This window comes from Astyanax mexicanus, chromosome 9 (assembly GCF_023375975.1).
Source record: "Astyanax mexicanus isolate ESR-SI-001 chromosome 9, AstMex3_surface, whole genome shotgun sequence".
NCBI lineage: Eukaryota > Metazoa > Chordata > Actinopteri > Characiformes > Acestrorhamphidae > Astyanax > Astyanax mexicanus.
In genome coordinates this window covers 3,110,736-3,126,672 of record NC_064416.1, presented here as the reverse complement: position 1 = coordinate 3,126,672, position 15,937 = coordinate 3,110,736, and the positions used below count along the sequence as shown (strand labels likewise).

General features: G+C 38.2%; 1 protein-coding gene across 1 annotated transcript in view; it reads right to left on the bottom strand.

Annotated features, from left to right (window-relative positions):
* Positions 1 to 715: 715 nt before the first annotated feature.
* The window catches only part of ttc9b (tetratricopeptide repeat domain 9B), a 57,531-nt gene continuing 42,309 nt past the window's right edge, over positions 716 to 15,937 (bottom strand). The window contains exons 4-5 of the mRNA XM_049483777.1: positions 7,129 to 7,311; positions 716 to 4,282 (exon numbers count right to left, since the gene is read on the bottom strand). Coding sequence (XP_049339734.1) covers positions 4,188 to 4,282; positions 7,129 to 7,311 — 278 coding nt within the window. The 3' untranslated portion in view covers positions 716 to 4,187. The remainder of the gene's footprint in view (positions 4,283 to 7,128; positions 7,312 to 15,937) is intronic.

The following is a 15,937-nucleotide window of genomic DNA, read 5'->3' as shown; positions in this document are numbered from 1 at the left end:
TTTATTTTTTCCAGAGCTGAATGTATGAACCATGGTGACCACTAGAAAAATCAATATACCAAACAATGGTGTCCTAAAACCCTTTGAGAGCCAGTGGGATCACTTAGCCGAGATTCCTCTTGTTTCTTTCTTATGTTTTGCTCAATTGTTTTGGTACAATACCTCTAGAAACAAGGCAAAACAGACGTCAGACTGGACAGACTCATGGATGAGAATCTAAAACAGCAAAGCTGGACATTATGTGTCAATTTAAGCTTAAATATTAGCATTATGTCCTCAAGCAGTATTGAAACTGAAATTAAAGAGCCCATACCATGGAAAAAAACTGTTCACATCTAGCCTATGTGTATATATATCCACCTTTTTTATTCTACAGCACATCAATCAGCCTGTTGCTACCAGTAGCCTGTGCTAATTGGGTGATAGCTAGCATGTTGCTAGCATTTATCATATAATAGCCAATAGCCTGACCCAACTCAACATCCTTATACATACAGCATGAACACGCTTGGAGGAGAACCCTAATGTCCAGTTCCGTTACATCAGCAAGCAGCCAGCTACCATCATTGTATTGTCTTGCATTATACAGGGGGGTGGGGGGGGATGGTGGTAGCCAATCAGAGCAGAGGTTATTTACATACAGTATGTCACTCTTAAAGGCACAGTAACAAAAAAAAGTCTTGTTTAATGTTAAGGTAAAGGTAATGTTAAGGTTAAGGTAAAACCACATATCTTTAAAGGTGGAATTACTTATAAATAAAGGTGCTTCAAACTGTTCTTTAGGCGATATCATAGAAAACCCACTTTCAGGTTTTTAAAGAAAACAGTGCTTGTAATAGAAATGAGATATTGTATAGGAAAGAACATTGTTTTATTTAAGCAATAATACACTCGAAGTTTGTGCTATAACGTGTAATATTGGCACTGATCTGTTGCAGCCGTAGAACAACACAGCAGTGCCAATATTACAGGTTATAGCACAAACCTCGAGTGTATTATTGTGATTACGCCACAGTTCCATTATCACTTTTTATTAAAAGAGTTAAAGAGGAGGAGAAAATAGAATCTGATTGGTTATAAACACTCTGCCACTTAAAATAGTTCCATTGCTGCTCTGTTTGTAGCTGCGCAGTTTGGCTTGTAAGCGCTGCACCGTTGCTAGGTTACCTGTATGTGGAAGTAATAAATGGAGAGCTTCGGTTACAGTGCATTACCAGCTCATAATGGCACTCATAAAACGCCTCTCAGCCAATCACACTGCAGGGTCAGAACTAACTGTGTTATAATAATAGTTAATTAATGGTTATTTACTATTTACGTAAATTGTAAATGTTCTTCACACTTACTCATCTCTATTACAAGCAAGTTTTTTTTCCTGTGTTCACACTGACAGGTGACAAGTTGCCTACTTTGCCCCAAATGTGTCCATCGTTGGCGTAGGTTAAGTTTAGGATTATGTTGAGACGTAACAACTAAGTTTAGGTTTAGACAGGGGCTAAGGTTAAGCTTAGGTTTAGTTTGAGGTCTAGATTAAGTTTAGGTTTAGGCTGAGATGTAGATTAAGTTTAGATTTAGGCTGAGGTGTAGGTTAAATTTTGGTTCAAGTTAAGGTGTAATAGGTTGAGTTTAGGTTTAGGAGTAGATTAAGGTTAGTTTTAGGTTAAATTTAGGTTTAAAATGAGGTTATGAGATTAAGTTTAGGTTTAGGTTAAGATGTAGATTAAACTTAGGTGTATATTAAGCATAAGTAATGCATCCACTCACATTTTCACAACTGAGAGTGTATCAAGTTTTGCTGGTTAGCATGCTAGCTAATCTGGCAAGCTAACACCTATCGAGCCATCTGCTACTTTCTTCCACAGTTCATTTTTTATCAAATATGCATGATAATAAAACAGAAATAGGAGAATTGCTGGTTCTGAGCCTCTTTTTCAGGTTCAGAACCACACTGATAGAATATGAACAACCAAATGCTTGTAGGAACCAAAAGTTCTAGGCCCACCATGTTTTGCGTCAGTTGGTATAAATACGATTTGTCGCCAATTCGCTCCTACAAATCGAGTCGTGCCATAGAAAATAACTGGTCGTCTACTAGTGTGAACAAAGGGTTAGGACCCAAAAGTGGTTCTTCTATATACCTTCTATTTTGAAGCACCTTAACGAATATGGGCACTTTATCTATAACACACTATATAATCTCTATAGCTCGGCCTGAACATTGTGCGATGGGGGGGTACAAAGCAAAGGGGGGTACAGGGGACTAAAGCCCCCCAACTTTCTGACGACTGTTATCTGACAACTATGTTTCAGAAAAGAAAACGGACGACAAATTCAAGACATTGGTTCACAAAACACCTGTTTTAACAACGGGACGGAAATTCGCTTGAGTTTTTTTTTGTTTTTTGTTTCATTTTTCAGTTTTTTGGAGAAAGACAAACATCACAAACTTGCTTCAACCACTGATTGTACTGTACAATGACCAGCGAACAGCGAAACAGAAAGATCAAACAAAAAAAAGAGGCATCAGAGGACGAATTACAAATACTTGAATTAGCCCTTGAATCGAAAGAGTTCAGAAACGATGACCAACATATGAAAATATGCCCAAATTTGAGAGAGAGAGAAATAACAGAACGGTAAAGCAGGCAGGTGTGGATCGAGCTCAGCAACCTTTCGTTTTTCGAGTCCTTTGGCGAGAAAGAGCGAGGTGTGGGATGAGAAACGCTCCACAGCGGTCACCTCTGGCCTGAAGGCCCTTTCACATCGAGTATTCATGTTTTTTGGGACAAAGAACATACGTTAAATATTAAAAATGATCAGCAATATATTAAATTCTTAATTTTTTCAGGTTTCACATGAGTTAAAATCAGTCTAACCAATCAGAGCTCTTATTATGGCTGTAGAACAACCCAATGAGCATTAAGCTGAAAGCAGAACATGTGACCTTGTTTGTCTTAAAACATAAAATCAGATATTCTGATCAACAATCTCATAATAAAAATGAAAAGGTAAAGAAAATACGTGGTGATTTTGGAGCTGAAAGGTTTGGGTTTGTCTAGAAGAAGCTCTTTTCTCGAGATAAAAGAGAGCAGAAGTGGACAGGGAGCAGAGAAACAGAAAGAGTGGACCATTTACGAAGCAAATGGTTAAAAAAGGTTAAAAAAAAAAAAGAAAACATACTGGACTTGGGCTCAATCCCATTTCTCATTTGTACCCCTACCCTTTAGAACCGGGTCAGAAGAGCAAGAACCCGATTTAAAAAACTATACGGTATAAAAAAATACGGTTTCTAATCACGTAAATGACCATAACTTTTTTCCTTTACCTGATACAGTGATTTAGCCTATCCACATATCCTACCTAGGCTTATGTTGGGAGTATTTTCTAATATGGTGCTAATAATGTGCTTCTTTGTATTTTTACATTTAAAATAAATTAAATACTACTAGGGTAGCACGATTTGACAAGGTAGCACAACTCGACAGAACACCAGGAAAAAAAAAACGCCCTTATAAGGAGAGCTTATAAGGAGAGCCTAAGAACGGGCGGAAACTAAAGTACTAAAGTCATGCTGATTGTGACAGAGAGACATGGGGGAGGGATGTAAACAAAAGCTCACCAGAAAAGCATTTTATTACTATGTTAAAAATACTCGAACTCGTTGTGAAAGGGTCTTAAGGGTCTTAATTGCTTTTTTTTTTTACATTTTTTTATCGTAGGCTTTGTCTTGCCTCCTCCATGCCGAAGCACCGCGGCTATGATATGTGTGCTCATCTTCTCATCTATTGATAAATATATCGTGATCACACGGTAACATCACACGGCCAGCTCTCTACAGAACTTCAGCAGCTCCATCAGCAGGTCCACGTTCCTCCGGTTTTATAATACAGCACGTCTCTCAGCGTTTATAGTCCCGTTCCTCTGGGAAACAGAAAGCACCGGGCGGTTGGTTGGTCGTTCTGTTGGTTGGTTTTGGGTTTAAAGGGACAGAGAGGACTCAGAGCGAGAGGAAGAGCCAATAGGGGGCTTCTCGTTTCAGAATCTGTGCCAACAGGAGTCCATCCTCAGAGCAGGGCACAGTACAGGGGTCCTGGTTGTCCGTGGGGTCGAGGGGGAGCAGTAGGGAGCAAAAGAGGGGGCAGATCTGTGGAGAGTAGTTTGGAGGGGGTGGGATGATGGACAGGACGTTAACCCAAGGCCTCTTTGCCGGGCTCTCGGACCGGCTGACCGCTCTTACTCATCTTCATCTCCGTCAGCTGGATGTACCGCAACACATTTGTGTCTAAATAAAGAGAGAGGAAGGGTAGAAAGAGAGAAAAAAGGTATATTACCATTTATTTTCAAATTTAGTTCAAAAGAATGAAATAAAATACACATAACTCATTGATGCTACACTGTATATTTCGAGTAGATACATGTAAATAAATGATAACAGGCATGGTCTGATTAAACACTGGGATTTTCCACACTGATCTATAAAAAGCTCACAGTGATTACATTAGGTTAGTGCACCTCCTAGTGAGAGATCTTTTTATGCTTTTTAAGACATCAACTAGTGCTGAACGATATGGGAAAAATCATATATCACGATATGGAATTTTTAATATCATGATAACAATATATATCATGATATACCACATTTGGGTATGATTTCAGTTATTCTTCAAAAATATGGCAATAATATCATTGCTTACTTTTTTTCCAACTTTATTTCAAAGTGACATATATATATATATATATATATATATATATATATATATATATGTATCAAATGAAAACAGATGAGGTAGATGCAGCAGCTAATTTTTTCAAAATTTTACAGGTATTTAAATTGAGTTTTCAAAATAAACTCAATTAACATTTTTTAAAGTATCCGTCAAATAACGTAAAAAAGCTTTTTTTGCGAAGATTACTTTAGTATCACTTATATAAACCGAGTTTATGCAAAGTGACCACGCCAATACATTTCATCGTAGCCTACTTTATATATTTGCATGAATAATTGATGAAATTACTGTAGAAACGATAGGGACCATAGAAGGTAAGTAGCACGATAGACACTCTTCTATCGTCCCCACAATATTTATCGTCATATTGCACAACACTAACATCAACAAATATAATTTAAGACCCAAAAAATTTAGCCATACTTTATTTGGTAGGAAATAATTTATTGTATTGGAAATCAAAACGTTTTCTATTTGTTATCATTTAACAGTAAAGTATCTTCTCTATAAATAATTATCAGTATCCATTTATTATTGCCTGATTTGGCCATATCTTTAAAAGTGATGCCTGAAAACAAAACAAAAAAAAAACACTAAAACAAACTTGTAAAGCATGTTAGCTAGCTCTCTGCTAACCTTAGTTTTCTCCCTGGTAACATTAGTTAACTTGCCATTAATGTTAGTATGTTAGCTAACTCACCGCTAATGTTAGCTAGCTCTCTGCTAACCTTACTTTTCTCCCTGGTAATGTTAGCTAACGTGCCGCTAATCTTAGTATGTTAGCTAACTCGCAGTTAATGTTAGCTAGCTCTCCACTAACCTTAGTTTTCTCTCTGGTAACGTAAGCTAACTTGCTGCTAATGTTAGCATGTTAGCTAGCTCACTGCTAAAGTTAGCTAGCTCTCTGCTAACCTTAGTTTTCTCCCTGGTAACATTAGTTAACTTGCCATTAATGTTAGTATGTTAGCTAACTCACCGCTAATCTTAGTATGTTAGCTAACTCGCCGCTAATGTTAGCTAGCTCTCTGCTAACCTTACTTTTCTCCCTGGTAATGTTAGCTAACGTGCCGCTAATCTTAGTATGTTAGCTAACTCGAAGTTAATGTTAGCTAGCTCTCCACTAACCTTAGTTTTCTCTCTGGTAACGTAAGCTAACTTGCTGCTAATGTTAGCATGTTAGCTAGCTCACTGCTAAAGTTAGCTAGCTCTCTGCTAACCTTAGTTTTCTCCCTGGTAACATTAGTTAACTTGCCATTAATGTTAGTATGTTAGCTAACTCACCGCTAATCTTAGTATGTTAGCTAACTCGTCGCTAATGTTAGCTAGCTCTCTGCTAACCTTACTTTTCTCCCTGGTAATGTTAGCTAACGTGCCGCTAATCTTAGTATGTTAGCTAACTCGAAGTTAATGTTAGCTAGCTCTCCACTAACCTTAGTTTTCTCTCTGGTAACGTAAGCTAACTTGCTGCTAATGTTAGCATGTTAGCTAGCTCACTGCTAAAGTTAGCTAGCTCTCTGCTAACCTTAGTTTTCTCCCTGGTAACATTAGTTAACTTGCCATTAATGTTAGTATGTTAGCTAACTCACCGCTAATCTTAGTATGTTAGCTAACTCGTCGCTAATGTTAGCTAGCTCTCTGCTAACCTTACTTTTCTCCCTGGTAATGTTATCTAACGTGCCGCTAATCTTAGTATGTTAGCTAACTCGCAGTTAATGTTAGCTAGCTCTCCGCTAACCTTAGTTTTCTCTCTGGTAACGTAAGCTAACTTGCTGCTAAAGTTAGTATGTTAGCTAACTTACCGCTAATGTTAGCTAGCTCTCCGCTAACCTTCGTTTTCTCCCTGTTAACATTAGCTAACTTGCCGCTAATGTTAGTATGTTAGCTAACTTGCTGCCAATGTTAGTATGTTAGCTAACTTGCGGCTAATGCTAGCTAGCTCTACACTAAACTCAGGTTTCTCCCTGTTAAAGTTACTATGTCTTTTTTTCCACCAGCATTAAACACACAGTCTGTGTTTAAAATGTAATACCTATGGCAAGGTTACAGTAAATTTAAGACAATTTAAGATCTTAAATTACCTGGATTTTAAGTTAACACATTTTAAGACTTTTTAAGGACGGGTGGGAACCCTGCATTGGTAAGTTTCAGGGTACCTGTCAGTCCAAAATCAGGGGACCAAAATTTTTCTAAATAACTGCAAAGAATAATAAAATAACCAAGTACATTTTAAAATATATATATTTTTTTCTCTTTTAAATTTGCCATTTATGTTTTTTCCTTTTGATTTAAAAAATTTCGATTACAGATTAAATTTTTTGCGTGAAACTTTTGCCACAAAATTCACTTTATATTATAAAGACTCATAAATTTTATCCCAGCAGCTCAGCTACAGCAGGTGTACCTGTGGGCTCGCGGCTCTTGGCGTCGCGGAGGTAGCGCAGGGCACACTCGTAATCTCCCAGGTGGTAGAAAGCGATCCCGGCGCGGTACATGGCTTTAAAATGGTCCTGCTGATGACCGAGCACCTTCAAACAATACTCCTTCACCCGCTCGTAATTCACCAGCTCCGACTGCAGCAAACAGGCTGGAGAGAGAGAGAGAGAGAGAGAGAGAGAGACGATAAAACACACCTCTTAAAAATCAACAGCAGATTCAAGAATTTAAGAGGCTTACGCAGGGAATCTGCAGCACAGCACAGATATTAGATCGTAAAAGAGAGAGAGATAGAGAGATAGAGAGAGAGAGAGAGAGAGAGAGAGACGAAGTTGAGAGGTTGAACAGCAGTAATTAGATAGCAGGTTGGTGCACGGAAAAGGGCAGAAAAACTATAAAACAAAGACAAAACAGACGAATCAAAGCACAGAGAGAGAAAGAAAGATTAAATGAATGAAATTACACTTATTTAACACCTTTCTAGACACCCAAGGACACTTTACAATCACGTTTTATGCCATTAACCCCATTTACACTCAATAAAAATGGCAGCCAATCACACACAGCATACTCTCAACCGGAAACCACCGTCCACCTGGAGGACTGCACCCAGCACTGAGGAGTTGACACTGTACAATTCATATCTAGGCAAAAAGAGACGTGAAAAAGGATTTTCCCCCTTACAGATTTCTTTTGTTTTTGATTTTTCGTCATACTGACATTTTTAGAAACCCTTTAATATCAAGTAGTGTGATGCTTTTCTCTGGTTATCAGCCTCAGACTGCTGGATCTGCTGGATCTAAACGCTCTCCGCTTCAGTCAGACTGCAGATAACGTCATTAGCGCGATGTGGAGATCTAATTGCACCTCTTAGCCGTCGTAAGCTAAGCAACAGAAATAGGCTAATCATTTTATCTGCTAGCACAGAGAGAGAGAGGCACTCAGAGCCCACACCCGCAGTGCTGCACCCGCAGATATATAACTCAAATATAAAGCAAAATACGATGTGAGGTCACTGCTGGAACAAAAACGCCAATAACAAAAAAGAGGTGAAGCTACATTTATCAACAATTTATTTAATGCAAGATTTTAATTTGGTTAATTCAATCAACATTTACCTTTACTCAGAAATAAACTGAGGGTAACCCTCATTTTCAATGCAGCCACAACTTAAATTTGTTTGATGACTTAAATTAAAAAAAATAAATTCCTTAAGTATTTAATCAGGTGAGCTAAAATAAGGAACGTTATAAACAAGTAAAGTAAAATTTAAATGGTAAGAACATTGGAAAAACAAGCAAACACATAAGATTTAATTAAGAGATAAAAGTATCCAGAATAAAAGGATAAGTGGAGATAATGAGATAAATCATTAGAATAGTGAAATATACTGTATATATATATAAAATATAAAAGGATAAAATAAATGAAGTAAAAAAGGTAAAAGCCCAAAAGTAAAAATTTAAAAACAGTAAATTAAAGGACAAAATTAATAAATTAAATACATTAAAATGGACAATTACATACAGCTCTGGTAAAAATAAAGAGAGCACTTCAGTTTCTGAATCAGTTTCTCTGATTTTGCTATTTATAGGTTTATGTTTGAGTAAAATGAACATTGTTGTTTTATTCTATAAACTACAGACAACATTTCTCCCAAATTCCTAATAAAAATATTGTCATTTAGAGCATTTATTTACAGAAAATGAGAAAAAGATTTCAGATTATTTTGAAGAAAACAAGTTCATATTCATAAAGTTTTTAGAATTCAGAAATCAATATTTGATGGAATAACCCTGGTTTTTAATCACAGTTTTAATCATGCATCTTGGCATCATGTTCTCCTCCACCAGTCTTACACACTGCTTTTGGATAACTTTATGCTGCTTTACTCCTGGTGCAAAAATTCAAGCAGTTCAGTTTGGTGGTTTGATGGTTTGTGATCATCCATCTTCCTCTTGATTATATTCCAGAGGTTTTTAATTTGGTAAAATCAAAGAAACTCATCATTTTTAAGTGCTCTCTTATTTTTTTCCAAAGCTAAATATAATATATACAGTAATACAGAAAGAAGTGTTGCTGCATGACGAAACCCTTAAAGATCAGTTACATCAGCTGAACTCTGTATTCTGAACTGGCTAAAATCAGAATTTCATTAATAACAGCAGGTTAAATCTTCCTTGTCCATATTTAAACAATGCCGGACGTCTGAAAATCCCATTTCCTCCCTCATTTCCCAGTTTAATGAATAAAACATTCAAGTTCCTCGGCTGAGAAAAGGAGCTAGAGCTAATTAATAGCTCTGTGGAATAGTAAAATTAGATGCACTGGCCCTGAAAGAACATCTGCACTGCAAATGAATTAGAGCGGGCGCTGCCAGCCAGCCGTCCAATCACACGCCTCTGTTTAAACAGCGGGGGAGACGGGGCTGGACCGCCATGACAGGGGTCGAGGAATTTAATTTCATATTTCGATTTGAGCTCATTGGACGTGGTGAGTGAGTAATCTGCATATATATATGTGTGTGTGTGTGTGTGTGTGTGTGTGTGTGTGTGTGTTTGTGTGTGTGTGTGTGTGTGTGTGTGTGTGTTTAATCCTGATTTAGCTTTAACAGCAGTGGACCTCACCCCACAGGAGGCTCAGTTATCATCACTGTCCAGCCATGTCATTCATTCTGACACACACACACACACACACACACACACACACACATTAGCCTCGAGCTCATTTCCTCCACGGCCCTTTAGGCCACACTGATGTCGCACAGTTTGAAATAAAGTGATCCAACCCTGTGAAATCATCTGATATCTACTCAATATATCTACTAATATTCTCATTATGAGAATATTACAACATTATACAGCATTTATCAAAAGATATACCCATGAAATAAGATAATTATTCCAAATAAAATGACTTTAATCGAGTGAAATATTTAGAAATTGCTTTATATTATCTTATAACTACAGTAAAATGGCCAAATATTTGCAGAAACCTTTAAAAAGAGGATTATTTAATAGGGAATCTGCGAGAGCCAGAATTCTTAATGGTTGGTAGGTGATTAAATACTTGCAAATTATTTATTTAAAAATCCTACAATGTGATGTTCTGTTGGTTTTGTTTTTTACATTCTGTCTCTCACAGTTTAACTGTATCTAGTTTAAAAATTACAGATATCTCCATTTTTGTAGGTAAGAAAATGTGCAAAATCAGTAATGTATCAACAACAATCAATTGTTTTAACAATTTAATTTTAACAAATTAAAAAACCTCTGGAATGTAATCAAGAGGAAGATGGATGATCACAAACCATCAAACCACCAAACTGAACTGCTTGAATTTTTGTACCAGGAGTAAAGCAGCATAAAGTTATCCAAAAGCAGTGTGTAAGACTGGTGGAGGAGAACATGATGCCAAGATGCATAAAAAGTGTGATTAATAACCATTCTCATTCACACCACTGTATAGAGCACACAGGTGTGTAATCACAGTGTATATGGTGATAAATCCTATAGTGAATATTAGTGCAGGGTTCAGTTGGGCACTGATAAAGAGCCCTATTCACTACACTGAGTCACTGGGCGCTGCCAGCTCAGGGCTTGGCAGACTGGCACAGGCTGACCCTGCCCAAGGTTAATGTCTGTAATACGCAGTGCGCAGAGGAGAGCACAGCCACCCCTCCATCCCTCATCCCTCTCTCCCTCTCTCTCTTTTACTCCATCTCTCTTTCCCTCTCTCTCTTTATTTCTCTTCTGCCTATCTCTCCATCTGCTGCTGACACTCAAACACTTCCCTGAAAGCCATGAGTCAGGACCTATCAGCCACAAGGTGAGGCACAGAAAGAGAGAGAAAAAGAGAGATAGAGAGAGAGAAAGAGGGAAAGAAAAGAGAGAGAGAGAGAAGTGAGAGACAGTAGATTAGGGACAGAGAACACAGTGAACATGACTGGCCTTTATGGAGTGAATTTTGTGCGAAAAGTTTTGCGCAAAAAAAATAAAATCCGCAATCAAAATTTTAAGAATCAAAAGGAAAAAAGTGTTTTTTCACAAAAATTTAGCAAATATATATTTTTAAACATACTTGTTTAAATTATTATTATTTGCAGTTATTTGAAAATAATTTCAGTTTGTATTGTTGGCTTTTATGTTTGTGTTTTTGTGGATTTTCTGCTAAAGATATTTACTTCTGGAATCTCTCGTTTGCTTTGCTTCTGTGCCAAAAAATGAAAGCAGAAGCAAACAAAAGATTCCAGAAGTAAAAGTAAAACTTAGCAACAAAATCTGGTTGAGAGAAAAACTCAAAATCAATCCATCAAACAAAACTGCTTGAGTTTTTGCACCAGGCGTCTAATAAGCATAAGGTCACCCAAAAGCAGTGTGTAAGACTGGTGGAGGAGAACATGCCAAGATACACGAAGGCTGCAATTAAATATTCTAAATGAATATGAACTTGTTTTCTTTGCATTATTTGAGGTCTAAAAGCCGAACCACATCTATATTTTTATTATATTTACCATTTCTCATTTTCTACAAATAAATGCTCTGAATGACAATATTTTTATTTGGAATTTGACAGAAATATGACAGTAGTTTATAGAATAAAACAACAATGTTCATTTTACTAAAACATAAGAAGTAAACCAAAGTTCCTACTTAAGTAAGGTAGCAAAGTATTTGTACTTCTTGGCAACTCTGACTTTGATCGTTCATTAAAGTAGTTGCTAGTTTATTTGTTATTGAGGTGAAATGTTCTATAAATTGAGACACTGATTTGAGGTCATAGTGTCCAGAACTAGTACCGTCATTGCACGATTAGCTCTATAAAGTGCACCAGATTATAAGGTGCACTATCAATAAATGGCTATTTTCTGGTCTATTTTCATACATAATCCACACTTGATCATAAGGCGCATTATGCGACACTAGTAAGGAACAGCGGTGTCGCCTGGATGTTAATTTACACAGATTTCTCTCCTGAAAACTGGTTATTTGGGTGAGTAAAGCTCTTCTGTTTTTTATAGTCAAGTCAAGTAGTTTTATTGTTAATACTGCATATGTACAGGACATACAGAGAATTGAAATTACGTTACTCTCCTTCCCAATTTTACAGCAAGTACAGATAATAGATATAATAAAGGAGAATGGGAGACACTATGTGTACAATACAGCAGGGACACAATAGACATACATGAGACAAAAACAAGGTGCAGTGGTGTGGGGGAGGAATAGATATATAAATATAAGTAAATAAGTAAAAATAGATATATAATTATAATATAAAAGAGTGGGAGACACTATATGTTCAATACAGCAAGACACAATAAACATACGTAAGACAATAGTGCAATATTGATGGTGATTGAGATGGAATGACAGTAAAAATAGTAAATAACAGTAGTGGAAATACGGTATATGGTATATAGCTTAAGGCTGGTAAAGTGAATGGGTGCGTAAGTCCTTAAAGTTCACAGTTTAATTAAGTGGAATTAAAGTGCGTATTGACAGTGCAAGTATATCAGTAGTGCAGGTGTTTATTAGTGGGGGGGTCAGGATGCTGAGTGAGTGTGTGCTGGGGGCAGGATTGGGATGGGGGGTAGAGAAGGAAGAGAGTTCAGCATCCTCACAGCCTGATGGATGGGGCTGTCTCACAGTCTGCTGGTCCTAGACCCGAGACTCCGCAGTCTCCTCCCTGATGGCAGCAGGCTGAAGAAGCTGTGTAGTGGGTGGGAGGGGTCTCCTGCCAGACGGAGGGCTTTCCGTGTGAGGCGGGAGCTGTACAAGTCCTGAAGGGAGGGGAGAGAGGTGCCAACAATCTTCTCAGCTGCTCTCACGATGTGCTGGAGGGTCCTGCGGCAGGATGCTGTGCAGGCCCCGTACCACACGGTGAAACAGCTGGTCAGTATGCTCTCGATGGCCCCTCTGTAGAAGGTGGTCATGATGGGGGTGGGGGCTCCAGCTCTTCTCAGCTTGCGGAGAAAGTAGAGACGCTGATTTGCCTTCCTGGCCAGTGACGCTGAGTTGGTGCTCCAGGAGAGGTCCTCTGTGACGTGCACACCCAGGAACTTGGTGCTGCTCACCCTCTCCACAGCAGTTCCGTTGATGAACAGAGGAGTGTGCTGTGAGTTCTCCTGAAGTCCACAACAATCTCCTTGGTCTTCTCTGTGTTCAGAGAGAGATTGTTGTGTTTGCACCAGGAGGCCAGGTGGCTCACCTCGCTCCTGTAGTGTAGTAAACTTAGAAAGGCTGGGTGCAGCAGCATTAGCATTAGCAGCTAACTGCTACAGCTAGAGTGTTCAGGTAAGGCAGGGCAATATTAGCTAGTGGTTTGTCCCACGTAGCTTGTTTTAACACGGTAAACGTGCAGAATACAGTCTGATATACTCACCTCTGAAGGGCAAAAGACCTAGTGCTTAGTGTGGTTAGCGGCTACTGCTAATCCTGCTGGAGAACTAAACTGAAACTGCTGTATAACGCTGTACTTAAGTGCAGTGACTTTACTGCTCCTTAATACCTGACTGATAGAATTCATACATAAGGAGCACCGGATTATAAGATGTACTGATGATTTTTGGGAAAATTAAAGGATTTTAAAGATTCACCTTATAGTGCAAAAAATATGGTTTATGTCTGCCTCTCTCTCTCTTTATCTCTTTCTCTTTCTGTGTCCTTTTCATTTCTCCCCAATTCCATCCCTCTCTCGCCCGCCGACCCGAAAACACCCCGAAGGCCAAACTGTCCAAGTTTGGTGACACGAGACCTTCAGCAGGGGGAGGGCAGATACACACTCCCAGCTCAGAACACCATGTTATTCAGCTACATCAGCAGCTCTTTCAGCCTGAACCAATCAGAACCACTGCTGAGGAATCAGAACCGGGTCGTCCACGGCAACAGGGCCACATCTGACGTCTTTACTGAACGCCTCATATCAGCCGGTTTCACTTCGTCTGACACTGTGAACGCCTTTACTGACCTGAAATGACACTCTTAAAATAACAAGCTGGTTATTTCAAGCCATGCCGATTGCACCCTTTAAACAGAGTCAAAATGGCATGTAATGATAATTTATTTTTAATAATAAATTAAAGAAAATAATACATTATTTGCATAGCGAACAGTCCCAAAAATAATTAGTCCACACCCAGGACCGATTCTGGGCTGCTTTGGGGGAGGGGCTCATTATCGCTTAGTTTGTTTTCACACACAAGAACTATATCCCGTAACTTTTCTGTGTAAATTTTCACTAAAGCTTCATCTGTTTGCTGCTTTTTATCATTTCTACATGAAGAAGATATTTCTCTATGCTGCCAGCATCTGCACTCACTCCACGAAGATGAGCTTTACTGACATACTGATGGAAAGGGAAGCATAAGCAGTAATCTCCAAAATGAACCAACCACACATAACCCTACACATGGCACTGGGAGCAGATAGCTTGCACACCTTCAGACCATAAAGACTAGAGATTCATACTTTGGTTCCCTTTAAGGCCCTATTTTAGCAGTCTTTATGCTTTATGTCGTCAACCATGCATGGTGCAGCTTGATTTAGGGCATGTCAGAATGTCTTTGCTATTGTAACGGCGGGAAAAGTACAACTTTCGTGGCTCGAAACATGCAAAAGGCATGTACTAATTCTCTTAATCAATCATAAGTGTGGTTAATTTTGGGCATAAAGATGCCTTAAAACTTACAGATTGACTTTTTAAACATTTTTTACATTCTCCTTTTCAATACCTGTTTTTGTTATTTTTACTATATGTTTATACAGTTGCAAGAAGAAGTATGTGAATGATTTGGGATTACTTGGATTTTTGCATAAATCAGTAATTAAATGAGTTCTGATCTTCATCTAAGTCACAACAATAGACAAAAACAGTCTGCATAAACTAATACCACCACACACAAAATAATATGTTTGCATGTTTTTATTGAACACAACATGTTAACAACATTCACAGTGCAGGGTGGAAAAAGTATGTGAAACTTTGGATTCAATAATTGGTTGTTTAAGATTTCTGTATTCAGTCTTCAGCTGACTCTCTAGGATTCTTCCTCACCTCATTGATCATTCTGCGCTGTGCTCTTGCAGTCATCTTTACAGGACTTTACCATGCCTACAGAAAGTAGCAACAATGCTGAAGACAGTCTTTCTTATTTGTAGAGCGTCTCTCTTACCGTGGACACATGACCTTCAAAGCTTTTAGAGATACTTTTTTTGTAACCTTTTCCAGCTTCATGCTTTAAGTCAACAATTCTTGAATGTATAGGTCTTCTGAGAGCTTGATCTTTTGTGCGAGGCATGATTCACATCAAGCATTGCTTCTTAAGAATAGCTCAAAACTCAAAACTGGTAAGTGTTTTCTTTATAGGGCAGGGCAGCTTTAACCAACACATCCATCCAATCTCATCACATCCTGCCTCCAATTAGCTCTTAGAAAAATTATTAGCTCTAGGGGTTCACATACTTTTTTTTTTCCTTACTGTAAATTTTGTGTGGTTTTACTTTAAGCAGACTGTGTTTGTCTATTGTTGTGACGTTGAAGAAGATCAGAACACATTTAATAACCAATTTATGCAGAAATCCAAGTATAATCCCAAGTAAAGCCACACTGAAATAAGGGTCACCCTCATCCTCAATGTAAAAATAGTGAAATTAAAGGCAGATTGATTGACTGAAACAATAATCCCATATACAGTACATCTATTTAAGTCCATAAGATCATAGTCTCAGCTGTGGTCATCCTTGGTGTCTCGAGTTCCCCAGTTGTCCATGTCCTGT